The sequence below is a fragment of the Venturia canescens genome, chromosome 7, assembly GCF_019457755.1.
Source record: "Venturia canescens isolate UGA chromosome 7, ASM1945775v1, whole genome shotgun sequence".
NCBI classification, from domain to species: Eukaryota; Metazoa; Arthropoda; class Insecta; order Hymenoptera; family Ichneumonidae; genus Venturia; species Venturia canescens.
Window position 1 is genome coordinate 7,515,761 of NC_057427.1, and position 12,232 is coordinate 7,527,992.

Genomic DNA, 12,232 nt, shown 5'->3' on the forward strand with positions numbered 1-12,232 from the left:
CATGAAAACTGGTGAAATAATTGTACCTTTCGAACGTAATTCTCTTTTGCGATTTTTCTATTCATAAATCATTAAAATGTCAGGATACACAGATGTCTCGGAAGCGACAGAAAAATAACTATGCGATATGTACACTTTTACACGATTTGATTGAAAGAAGAAAAAAAAAACGCCAACAATTATTCGATTCGAGGGTGCGAGTTTGAGGATAATTCAAATCGGACGTTTCCGGCGTTAATTGTGTCGTTACAAAAAGTATATGCAAAAAAATATGTTTCTTTTTTACAGTATACAAAAAAAAAGTTGATTTTTCTGGAGGAGGTCGTCACTGTGTCAGACCTTATTTCTCGTTGTAGCAAAAAAAAAAACACCGACGAAATGAAGGCTCGTAATCTTATTTTACAACGATTGTTAAAAATCTCTAGAATAAGAATTCACAGTGATCCTCATCCACGATCATATAAAAAATTTGAACGTTTAGTCCTGAAAAAAACGAAAAGCGAGCATTGCAACAACCGTTTCTCAATAATCAATATAAAAATTTCTCATTTTTCGACAATATTTACTTTACAAATATTTCAACTGCATATGGAAGCATCGTCGTCGTCGTCGTCGTCGTCTGATCTTCCGTTCTCAAGCTCCTCTTGATCGCCGTCTTGCTCTGATATTTCTTCCCAATTTTCATCCGATTCGCTCTCTAACGCAACCTCACCAACGTCCGAACCGTCGTCTGACGAATCTGAGAAAAAAAATAGGAATAAAAAATGTTTATAGGCATTGTAAAACGATTCCAAATGATGCAAAATGAATTAACAAATTCATTGCATACGATGAAACGTTTTTTCCATTGGATACTACACAGTTGGTTTGCTAAGAAATTTTGGAATGATCTTTCTGTCATGTTACCTATGCACGTCAATATTTGCAGCGTTTTAAAAATGAGAATTCAGATGAAATCTGAATCTCGCAAGATTCACATGATACTAGTAATAAAAAGTAGAAAATTTTTCAGAAGAATGTGTTGTTTAGAGTTTTGAAGGAGCAGAGAGAAAATAGTACCTGGATCCTGATAAACAAGCAGACTTTGTTCGGTGATGTCTTTGTCGTCTTTTTCGTGAGATTGTGATATCTGTCCAGTGACAAGAGAGACGCGCCCTCGTAACCTCGAGAGCTCCGATAAAATAGTTAACTTTGCGTCGATAAGGCTTAATATTGGACCAAAAGAGTCGCCGATGTCAGGATGCGAGAGCAGATGGGCGGCGTGGCTCGTTACCAAAATTTGGAGCCACTTCACAGCAATTTTGCTCCTACAAAATGGGAAATACAAAGTTTACACGTCGAATACGAAGTTATTCTTAGAGGATGGAAAAAAATTGCAAAGTTGCTTACGGATAAGTTTTCCCCTGTAGCATCACAGTGAGCTCTTTGAGAAGCGGAGGTATCGCTTGTACAGGAAGTTTTCCAATTGTATTTTTTACCACCGTCTCATCCTTCGTCATCAAAACGTTCATCAAAATAGTTTTGTCTTTGCTGTTCAACCCTTGCATCAGTAATTGCGCCATATTTCCACCCTTCGTCGGCGTTGCACTCATCTCCGTATTTAGGCTCAAGTTTTCCAATCTTTCTTTTAATGGTAATTGCGAGCCAGCCGCTCCTCCTCGATTCCTCTTAATCGTCACAGTTGCAGAACCTTGCGATTTGAAAAACAAGTAAGCAAACATTAGCATAAAAGAACGTTCGTATAACTTAAAAGTTTCTTCTGACCCCTCTCTAGACATTGGGATCGTTTCGACTTCATTTAACCAGTCATTTTTAAAGTGTTTGAAAAGTTAATTTTTACTTTGCAAATATCTAGGAATTTTCACTCTAAAATTTATTTTTCATGAAAAAAATGGTCAATTCCATTCTCAATCCATTTTTTGGTCCAGATAATAATCGAAATCTAAAATCATACAGAGAGGAGTTGAATATCGAATGTAAATATTTTTTTTCATATAAGCATATTCATTATTGGAATCAACATATCAAATGGAAATGATCATACCCTGCAAGAGAAAACATGTGCATTTAAGTTTTAATTTTTTCCAGGATGTTCTAGAACCTCAATTAGATGTTAAGGATTGAGCAGGGTTACAAGATATGAAGAGTTTACTTAAGGTATAACTGGATGGATAGGCTCGACCAAAAATTATATCTGATTGGAATTTCCTTAATTCGTGATGCAATATAATCTGAAAAAATTCAACAACATTTGCAAAGCTATGAACAACAATTATCAATAATAATATTGTCCAAAAGTTAATAACAAATTGTTTAAACAATCAATTATTCAATAATTTTGCGGTGACCTATTGTTTTTTTTTACGAATCAAATGTGTGTATTTTTCCGAATGCTCATGAATTTTTTCAGAATTTTCGTGGATTTTTGAAATTTGTTGAAAAAATTTTGAATTTTGGATATGTTTTAGAAGACATATTTACCATCAGTTTTGAAAAGTCTCAAGGTTACTGGATCAAAAATGTACAAATAGAGCCACTTAAAAAATTTAAAAAAGGGAATTTCAAAAATCCATGAAAATTCTGAAATAAATCATGAGCATTCAGAAAAATGCGCACATTCGATTCGTAAAAAAAAAACAAGGGTTTACTGTAAAATTGTTAAAAAATTATTTATTTAAACAATTTATTAATAACTTTTGGGCAATACTATTATTGATAATTGTAGTTCATAACTTTCCAAATGTTGCTGAATTTTTTCAGATTTTTATTGCATCACGAAGTACGGAAATTCCGATCAAGATATAATTTTTGGTCGAGAATATCCATCCAGTTATACCTTAAAAAGAGTTTACGTTGAAAAAAAAGAAACCAAGTTTCCAAACAAAACCAATCTTCGAAAAACAAGCACAAAAGAACTATTACTTTTATGATACGAATAACAAAAATATTTTCAAAAATACCTGGTGCGTGATATTCAACGTTTCCATCAGTTTCAGCGACTTTGACTTTGGTCAAAGTTTCTTCTTTGCGTTCTTTAGACCTCTTGAGATCGGCTCGCACCAAAAGTTGTACTTTGTCAGAATAGTCAGGTGTTACTTTTTCAAAAGTAAGATTGAGCATTGTGCCATAGGCGAGAAGTAATTTTCCTTCATTGGTTAATTCAGCTGCTTGAATGGGAATTTGTTGAACAGCTCCTTTTTGCTCAGAGTCCAAAGCAATTACAATGTTTAATTGTGGCTTCACAGGTTTTCCGGTTCGGCAATTCGGTTGATACTTGAACAAGTGAGCCTGACCGGAACGATTGGCAGCAAGAACTACTATTTGAGAGTCCTCCAAGATTTTAGCCGAGACTGAAATGGCATCGTCCTGCATCGTCAAAGTTCCTACAGCATCTCGATCTTTTGTATCCTTTGAACACCAATGCGTTATTAAACATAAATTATTATTTCCAGTCAGAAGTTTTACAGAATGAAACATTGAAAATAGTGATTTTTTCTCATTACACTTATTCTCTTTTGAGTACTAATTTTTATTTGCGCTTACTCTTTCCTAGTTATAAAGTGAATTTATTTCCCCATGCAATGTACGATTAATGAGTAAAAAAAACAACAAACCTCATTGAGCGCCCAAATACTGAGGTACCCTTCTCCAGTAGCACCACTAATGACATAACTGTCCTCATTGTCAAATCTGACAGTCCTCAAAAATGTGACTTGATTGGCATGTCCAGTAAAACTGGCTATCAGACATTTACTAGACAAGTCCCACCATTTGATAGTTCTATCTGCAGACAACAGGAATTTCCCATCATCGCTAACGGCCAAGGCAGTGACTTTGCTTTTGCCAGATTTCCATTTGCATTTGATTCCACTCTCCTGCACATTCCATTCGACTATTTGACGATCTTCGGCTGCACTGAAGAGGCCCCTAAACGAAGACCATGTCAAAGCTGTCACTGTTGCGGTATGACCATTTTCCAATAGCTTGCAAACTTCTCCGGTAGTAACATCCCACAAAGTAATGCTTCCATTGACTGAACCCATTGCCACTATGTGCTTGCATGTTGAATCATCTACTATTGATCGTTTTTTTCTCTTCTTTCCTGGTGGATGCTGAAATCATTAGAATTTTGCATTATTACTAAGACAGAAAAGAACGGAATTGCATGTTCAAATATAGAATTGAATAAACTTTCTATTCATGACTTAATTACGCGCTTTTCAAATCAATAGAACGTTAAATGAAGATTGAAAATTAATTAAAGAGAACATAAACATCATAGAATGAATATTATAAATAACCAGGGGAAAAATATAGTCTGAGAATCCTGAACTGACTCGAAGAATGCCAAAAGCGAACATAACCTAAAAAATTCGCCGAAACGTTTTTACATCTGTCAAGAATATGAATTAAGGTGAAGAGTAACGAAAAAAAGAGACCAACTTTTTAGTATCATAGTAATGTCGGGTGAAATTGGTTCAAACATCTGGCGATAAGAAGAATTGAAAGATTACAATTCATCAAGATGAGCACATGGCACATACCGCGGTTGTAGTAGTTTGCTGATTTACGCTCATCCATCCTAATACACTGCATGGCGATGCCAAGTGTGACTTAGGAACGTATTCTTGTTTTAGACGATTCGTCGCTGTTTCCCAAATCTTTAATTTCCCGTCATTACCGCAGTTTGCCCAATATTGGCCGTCAGGCGAAAAGGCAGAGTATCCCGTGCTCGCCATCTTTTTACGCGGTCTGTTGACTGATCGTGAATGTGTATGCTATGCAAAAGAATGCCGTATATCACACGGCCCCGGTATGTTTGTAATTTTGCAACAGCGAAATCAAATGTTGCTTGGAATGTGAGATCAAAGAAATTTTAATAGAGCCGACATACGAACTTCCATTGTTCGATTTTCGTAAATTACCCCTAACCTAAATCCGGGATTCTCGTTACAAAAACTATTCAATGAGTGAGAAAAACTGTATACTACGTACTAACTACGTGCGTGCACGTGCTAGAAACTCAGTTCTTTGACTGTATACAAAATTAGCCAATCAGAGACGAATTTCCGTCGACAGACCTTTCGCATGAGCATGAGCAATGCTCTTCAAGAGGAGCGTAATAAACGAATCGTTTGAAAATTTTTTTGAAGCATTTAAAATAATTAATGATCCCAGTAAGTATGTCCAGTAACTTTTAGTTTGAAGTATTTTAAGAATGGTAAATTTTGTGACACTTCTTGGTTATAAAAGTTTGAAAGCTCATCACGCATGCGTCTGGAGTCACGGAACTTGGCGAAGGAAGAGAAGAGGATCAGCGAAGCTCTTCGCGTTGATGTTCTCCTGATTGCGAAACATCACTTTCGACCCTTTCCGTTATCGGTTTCGTGTCACGCCCCGGGTGTCGTTTCGTCGAAATCCTATTCGCTTATCGAGGCTATTCTCATTTCCATTTGTTTATCGTCCATTTCTTCATTTGAGATGTACACGCTTTCGCCCCTATATATCGATGACGTTTTATTTTTTTCGACATTTTTTCGTTCTTTCATAAGGAGAAAGCGCATGAGCGCATGGGTTTTTGACCCGCGCTGAGATTTACGTCACGAATAGTATATAAACGAACGCGATGCTCGAATCCAACTACCTCTTAAATATTAATGTTTCCCGGATGACTATTCGTGATTTTCGTCCCTTTCGGACGCAACCCAAATCATGCGAAAGTAGAGTAGGCGTCGAAAGTCCGAGAAAACAAACAACGAAGATGAACGGGGAAGAAGATAAAGGGGCGTCGGTAAAGCAGAATGGTCTCGCCTGATCACCCGGGAAAGCCTCCTCAACGTTCCTGTTTCCCGGATACGAAATCCCGTATTTCGACACAATTCTGTCATCTGAAACGTCAAAATGGAGGAAGCGGGTGGTGTGTGGTGCATGTCTCGTTCGTGGTAAACCCTCGGTTTCGAGAACAACGACATTGAGAGTACGGAAATCGACCACATGGAGGATGAGGAGAATTTTTCTCTTTTCCGCCTCTATACAAAACGATCGATCCCAACTCGGCGCGAAGGAGAATGCGAAAGGAGAGATCGAAAGACGCGTGCGAATATGGCGCCACTGACGAATTCATCCGTTTATTTCGTTGTGTTTCTTTCTCCTGTTCGATCGTTTTACCTCTTACTGCTTCATGCTCCCCTAATATCAATGCGACCATTTTTGAGCCATCCCGCCACCGTGACGACCGATCTCCGATTCGTCAGTTCAAATTTTGTGAGAAAGAAGAAGAAAAATAATGTTGGCGGGAGAACCTATGAAATCAAACCTAATTTTCAGCTACGTAGAAGTTTTACACAAGATATTAAAATCATGAATTCTCGAAATTTTTTCGTTTCTGGACAAAAATTTGCAATATTTTCTACAAAAATAAAAACATTTCAAAGTTTAAGGATTTTAGGTATTTTGCAAAGTATACAAATGACATAAATAAAAACGGAAAATAAAAAATATAGTGACGAAACCGAGAGCGGGGGAGTGCTCATTGCCGTAAATAAATGCATGTCAACAACAAAGGCTCAGTCGATAAGAATGATAATGAAATTTAAATTTCATACTTCACCGGTATATACTATGAGGTTTGAGGTTAAGTCGCATATCACGATAACAACATTTTCGAATTGTGTCCTATTTGTATTTCGTCAGAAACGGTAACGTGTATGTAGGAACGAAAAGACGATCGAAAGAAGAAAAAGAAACAGTGAAGTAGTGTATCGAGTATATCAGTGTTTACCGGCGAAAGCCGTTTTTTGATTCTATTATTCACCCACGAATAAACGTAAAATGATCGGAAGACTTTTTACGAGAAGTATAGGAGTTGTGAGAGTAAGGATTACTTTTGTAATAATTTTTTTAATAAGTTTTTGCTTTAACCTCGTTCTTCCGGCACAATTGACTTCTCTTCATCACATCACATGACAAAAAAATGTTGATTGTTAACTAATTTCAGAGTTCCGTAACCCCATTCATAGAACGTGGATCAATCAGACCGAATCTTTGTCTCATGCAGGCACGTCACAAATCGTATACACCGATAAACACTGTTATTATGTTTGTGCCACAGCAAGAGGTTTGATATTTTTTTATTCCTGTAATGAAGTTGTGGTGAGCAGAATTTAGAGCCGTGAAGTACATGTTCAAATTAACAACAATTTTTAAGGCATGGATAGTCGAGCGAATGGGAAAATTCCATAGAATTCTGGAGCCAGGCTTGAATGTTCTTGTTCCCATAGTCGATTGTGTGAAGTATGTTCAGAGTCTAAAAGAAATAGCGATAGACGTGCCTAAGCAGAGCGCAGTAACTTCGGACAATGTGACATTGGATATAGACGGAGTTCTCTATTTACGAATAAATGATCCTTATCGCGCGTCTTATGGAGTGGAAGATCCAGAATTTGCAATAATCCAATTGGCTCAGACAACCATGAGATCAGAATTGGGAAAAATATCATTGGACAAAGTATTCCGGGAGCGGGAAGGTTTGAACGTTGGAATTGTTGAAAGCATCAATAAAGCCAGTGAAGTTTGGGGAATCACTTGCCTTCGTTACGAAATTCGTGAGTATTATGAATCCATCAGAGCACAACTATCTTTGTTATTTAGAAAATGTACACACGTTGAGTTTCTATTTTAAACAGGTGACATAAGATTACCAAAACGAGTACAAGAAGCTATGCAGATGCAAGTCGAAGCTGAACGTCGAAAAAGAGCAGCCATTCTTGAATCCGAAGGAGTTCGAGAAGCTGAGATCAATGTGGCTGAAGGAAAACGACAAGCAAGAATTCTTGCATCTGGTAATTCAACTGAATAAAAATAATTAAAGAATTATACAAAATTTTTCTTCCAATTTTTTTAATTTCGTAATCGGAAGATAGGAAAATAAGCCCAAATCGCGTTAAGTAATTTATTAAGCCAATTCATTTTTCTCATCAGAGGCCGAACGCCAAGAACAAATAAACAAAGCCAGTGGTGAAGCAGCAGCAATGTTGGCAATTGCAGAAGCCAGAGCTCGAGGTTTGAAGATAGTTTCGAGCTCTTTAACACTGCGTGACGGAAAAAATGCAGCAGCTCTTAGTATTGCTGAACAATATGTTCACGCTTTCAACAAATTGGCAAAAACCAATAATACTCTCATACTTCCGAGCAATGTGGGAGACGTATCCAGTTTCGTTTCTCAGGCTATGATGATCTACAAACACGTCATGCCGGCTGCCAAGGAAAATTTCGACAATCAATCCCCGATTGATGACCATTGTAATGCAAATACGCTGCCCATCGAAAATGGACGCGAATCTGATGAGGTTTTCGAATATTTTAGTGACAAGGAAGAAGCTGACAAACATAAAAAATCCAGTAGAACCGTGGAACCGCATTCTTCCAATTACGTGTAAAATGTAAATGTGAATAAAATTTTTCTTTTATTACTGATATTTTTTGTTTTTATCGATTTATAATTCAAAATTTCCACATAATATAATTTTTAGTTTCAATTATTCAATCTCAGATAATTGAATTACAAATTTCGCAACTGTGTCACGATTCTCTGTTTTCTTTCGAGTTTACATTAGAATCATTTAATTTCTTTAATTTTTTTACCAAATATGCACAACAACTTGAATAACTTCCATTGAATCGGTATGAAAGCAGGGAAATAACTCCATTCTTTTCTTCAGAGGAGCTGTCGTGAAAATATAATTCATTTTGCAGAATTACAATAATGAAATGTTTATAAGAAATTTTATTTTCTATATTGTTGAAGGAATTTTTGTCCAGTCTTGTTTTTAAATGTTATTGGTGACACTTTCCGCTTTATTTCCTCTTCTTAGTGTGAAGCGCTGATGCAGCTACTTGTTGAACCGGAGTAGAGTAAGTCTCTTGGGAAATGCGATTTATATAGTAGAGAGCAACCATAGAAAAAAGGAAGCAGGTTGTTGTTGCTACTCGGTGTACCAATCCAGACGCTGTCAATGAAACGATCAATGACACAAATACTAAAAAAATAAATTTTTAGATTAATATACATATGTTGAAAGATGGTTAATTGTTCAATTAAACATATGCATTGCATGTGAGTTCTCCAGTTTTATGTGCCATCAAAGTACCAACCTTCTGGGAAGAGCTTCAATTGGAAAGACTTGCCAAACATTGTAGATTCAAAGTTTCCAAGAGCCGTGAGTAAAAATACAAAAAGCATGGATCCTATGTAACCACCCAAAATTGTATGTAACTGAGTTGATATTAACCAACTTTTGTACATTTGCATTCCAGAAAATAACAAAACAGTTAAAATTGACGATAGAATGAACGATACACCACTGGTTACAGCTGAAACAGCCAAATTTTTTCATGTGAGTATTTATTGAGGAACGATCAAATGCATTCCCAAGTTTTATATTAAATTTTTTTTTCATTGTTGATATGACTGTTGCAGAATCACAATATTGTGAATAATCGAAAATAAACAAAAATTATTGCGGTGAAAACAAAAAAGGTTAGAACCGGTATTTTAATTGAGGTTATGACACGTATGAGGGAAAACTAACAAAATGTTGATAATCAGACAAAAAGTGTTATTTATCGACCGAATGTACTAACCCATTTTGCAAGTAGGTTTACAGGATTGAATTGTATTTTACTTTAAGGAATAAAAACTGATAAGTGTGTTTAAATAAAATTCGAACTAGCTTTCGAAACCCGGAGTATCTCTAAACTTGAGGGTATGGCGCACATATTACCCACCGTGCATATTCCCCATTGAAGTTTTGCATTGGCATCACTGGGCTTGAACACGAAGATTCATAGAGAGGCATGATACTGATAGAAAATATGGTTCTGTTTTACCATTCGTTATAAGTATTAATGAATTTAGTACAGATAGAGCGTCGGGTTGTATTTTTTGTGCTGATCACTCGCTAATTCAAATATTGAAGTGCTGCATGAGCACTTGAATATGAATTAGTACGATTAAAGAAAATCACGTTGGATTTTTATTACGGGAATAATAAATATTCACATATATGTACATCAGTCATGCACTAACAGTTTGTATATACACATGTGACTTGATGAATCGAATATATTTATTTAATATTTACTTTTGTTTACCAAGAAACATTTTTGAACATATGTACATCCATATATATAATATAACATTATATGTATATCTGTCGGAATTTTTGTTAGCGAAGCACGAATTTTGCGTTTAACTATGATAACGCGTCTCTTTGTTCAACGAATGTTTACGCCGAGATTCAAAACGATAAAAGTTGTTATTAATCTCTCTGTGAACAACAAAAGATGAACTATGGGAAATTTGCGCCGTCCAAATTCCCAATCGACAAAAAAATATATAGAAATCAATGGAAAAACAATCGTCAAAATAATATAGACATGGCGATGGGGAATTTGCACGGCGTAAATTCCTAATCACCATGTCGCAAATAAAAAAATATTAATTAAAATTTGATAAAAATACCTTAATATATAAATATTAGAGCGCTAAAAATAATGTATAATTTTAATGGATGATCATAATTTATTCAATGGTTCGGTACATATAATTTTGTGTATTGATAATTATGGCAATGAATCGGTGAATATTTACGAATGGATTTTGGATAATTCGTTCGGTTTGTTTTCGTTCTTCACGTGTTTACGTTTTCACGCGTTTACGCTTGGTCGTGTTTGGACTATTCGCTATAGCGTAGTAGCAGAGCAGAGTGGGGATAGAGGCGTTCGGTCAGCCAGCGGGAGAGAGGGGAGACGGGCGGACACCGGGCGGAGCTCGAGAGAGGGGAGAGGCGCAGGCGCAACATAATTCGCTTCACTCACGTCGCCGCTCGGCCCGCTCGGCGCGCACAGGGAGGGGGAGAACACGTTTCGCTTTTCGTTCGCTTCACTCACTGCCCGGCGGGCGTAGGGTGAGGAGTGAGGACTGGCGCGGAACGTGAGCGTGCCGTTATCGCTACGCATTGTACATTCCAGTGCATTGAGAAAACGGGGCACGAAATACGACACGTGGAATCCTACTTTATCCTGAATATGACTAAAATAATCTTTTTTTACGATTTAATTTTTTTCAATCAATCGATAAACAAATAAAATAGAGACCAATAAAAATTGGTAGCGGTCATAATTTTATCAATTATTGTAGCTTTAACAGTTATTTCATAATTTTAACAGTAAATTCAATCTCGGTGAAGCAACTGATCGGTCATCTAAATTACAAAATAAAAGAACTTAAGATCGTGCGAATCGATAAAAGACACGAAAATACAACGTAACGAATATTAAAGTGGAAATTTAATAAAAAATAATGATTCACTCTTTGTCAATATACATTTTTTTTCTTTAATTTCTGAGATTCCTTTTTTTGACGCAACTATATAGATAAGCCGATAGGGAAGTCCTCGCACTCGATGTTATTATTATTACAAAATTTGCACATGAATGAGTATTTATAAAATTTTGGTAATTCGTGAAAAATAGTATCGAGGCAAGGGCCAGTAACAGAAAGAGTTTTGTGACGCCTGTAATATAGCTTCGAGAGTCTTGTGTATGCTCGCATGCGCGCGTGTCCGCAAGCGAGCTAAGATGCAAGCATACCCCGAGCAACGCAACGCAACGCAAAGCACCTAACGCACGGTCCTAAAGCCATGGGGTTGTCGGCAAGCGAAGACGGACAGTCAGTAAATCTACTCCATAGCGGATAGTTTGACACAGTTCCGAGCTCGATACAGTTTCTGTATCACTTTGAAGTCGCGCAGGCAAGATTCCATGCAGATAAGTCGGAGTTGCAAACGCTGCACGCTAAGCAATGCACGCAACGCGTATAACCGCAGCTATGTACAGCATTACGAATAGTTTTTACTAGTCAAATGCTAACAATAGGACGCGAGCAACCGACCACGCGTGCACGCACGCGGGCACACTTGATTCTCTATGAAACGGTGGTACAGGTTTTGTCACTACAATTCTTTCTGTTACTCGACATATTGGCTTATCCATTTGCGCAAAAACGGTTTTCTGGGGAAAAACCTAGGGAAGAGTAGGTAAAGAAGAGCCCTCCCTGAAAATGGGGATATTTTTTTTCGTTTATGTTAATTTTCGTATTCAATCGGTCGTACAATTAAATAACGAATTTTTTCTCTCGCGTCGGTATAAAGTTAAATTTTTGGTGAATAAA

General features: G+C 36.8%; 3 protein-coding genes across 3 annotated transcripts; 1 reads left to right on the forward strand and 2 right to left on the reverse strand.

Moving 5' to 3' along the window:
• Window positions 1-39: 39 nt before the first annotated feature.
• On the reverse strand, window positions 40-5,112 carry LOC122413357 (WD repeat-containing protein 43). Its single transcript, XM_043423647.1, has 7 exons — window positions 4,545-5,112; window positions 3,615-4,112; window positions 2,961-3,408; window positions 1,390-1,690; window positions 1,060-1,307; window positions 567-739; window positions 40-483 (listed from the first exon to the last, which is right to left on the reverse strand). The coding sequence occupies exons 1-6, from the start codon at window positions 4,737-4,739 to the stop codon at window positions 579-581; spliced, it is 1,851 nt and encodes a 616-aa protein (XP_043279582.1). The 5' UTR covers window positions 4,740-5,112; the 3' UTR covers window positions 40-483; window positions 567-578.
• A 1,491-nt stretch (window positions 5,113-6,603) lies between these two features.
• Window positions 6,604-8,475, forward strand: Stoml2 (stomatin like 2). Its single transcript, XM_043423989.1, has 5 exons — window positions 6,604-6,873; window positions 6,998-7,117; window positions 7,208-7,604; window positions 7,686-7,841; window positions 7,981-8,475. Exons 1-5 carry the CDS (start codon window positions 6,832-6,834, stop codon window positions 8,436-8,438), a joined length of 1,173 nt encoding a protein of 390 aa, XP_043279924.1. The 5' UTR covers window positions 6,604-6,831; the 3' UTR covers window positions 8,439-8,475.
• Window positions 8,447-9,801, reverse strand: LOC122413558 (keratinocyte-associated protein 2). The gene is made up of 3 exons (XM_043423990.1): window positions 9,643-9,801; window positions 9,154-9,372; window positions 8,447-9,038 (listed from the first exon to the last, which is right to left on the reverse strand). Exons 1-3 carry the CDS (start codon window positions 9,644-9,646, stop codon window positions 8,857-8,859), a joined length of 405 nt encoding a protein of 134 aa, XP_043279925.1. The 5' UTR covers window positions 9,647-9,801; the 3' UTR covers window positions 8,447-8,856.
• Between the last annotated feature and the right edge of the window lie 2,431 nt (window positions 9,802-12,232).

Excerpts from the sequence above, each read along its gene's own strand:
- LOC122413357 (XM_043423647.1), bottom strand. The coding sequence starts at position 4,739 with ATGGCGAGCACGGGATACTCTGCCTTTTCGCCTGACGGCCAATATTGG. Across the intron at positions 1,308-1,389 it reads CTACAGGGGAAAACTTATCC|GAGCAAAATTGCTGTGAAGT; the intron begins GTAAGCAACTTT and ends CCCATTTTGTAG. Across the intron at positions 740-1,059 it reads GCTTGTTTATCAGGATCCAG|ATTCGTCAGACGACGGTTCG; the intron begins GTACTATTTTCT and ends TTTTTTTCTCAG.
- Stoml2 (XM_043423989.1), top strand. The coding sequence starts at position 6,832 with ATGATCGGAAGACTTTTTACGAGAAGTATAGGAGTTGTGAGA. Across the intron at positions 6,874-6,997 it reads GAAGTATAGGAGTTGTGAGA|AGTTCCGTAACCCCATTCAT; the intron begins GTAAGGATTACT and ends AACTAATTTCAG. Across the intron at positions 7,118-7,207 it reads TGTTTGTGCCACAGCAAGAG|GCATGGATAGTCGAGCGAAT; the intron begins GTTTGATATTTT and ends ACAATTTTTAAG.
- LOC122413558 (XM_043423990.1), bottom strand. Across the intron at positions 9,039-9,153 it reads ATTGAAGCTCTTCCCAGAAG|TATTTGTGTCATTGATCGTT; the intron begins GTTGGTACTTTG and ends TTATTTTTTTAG.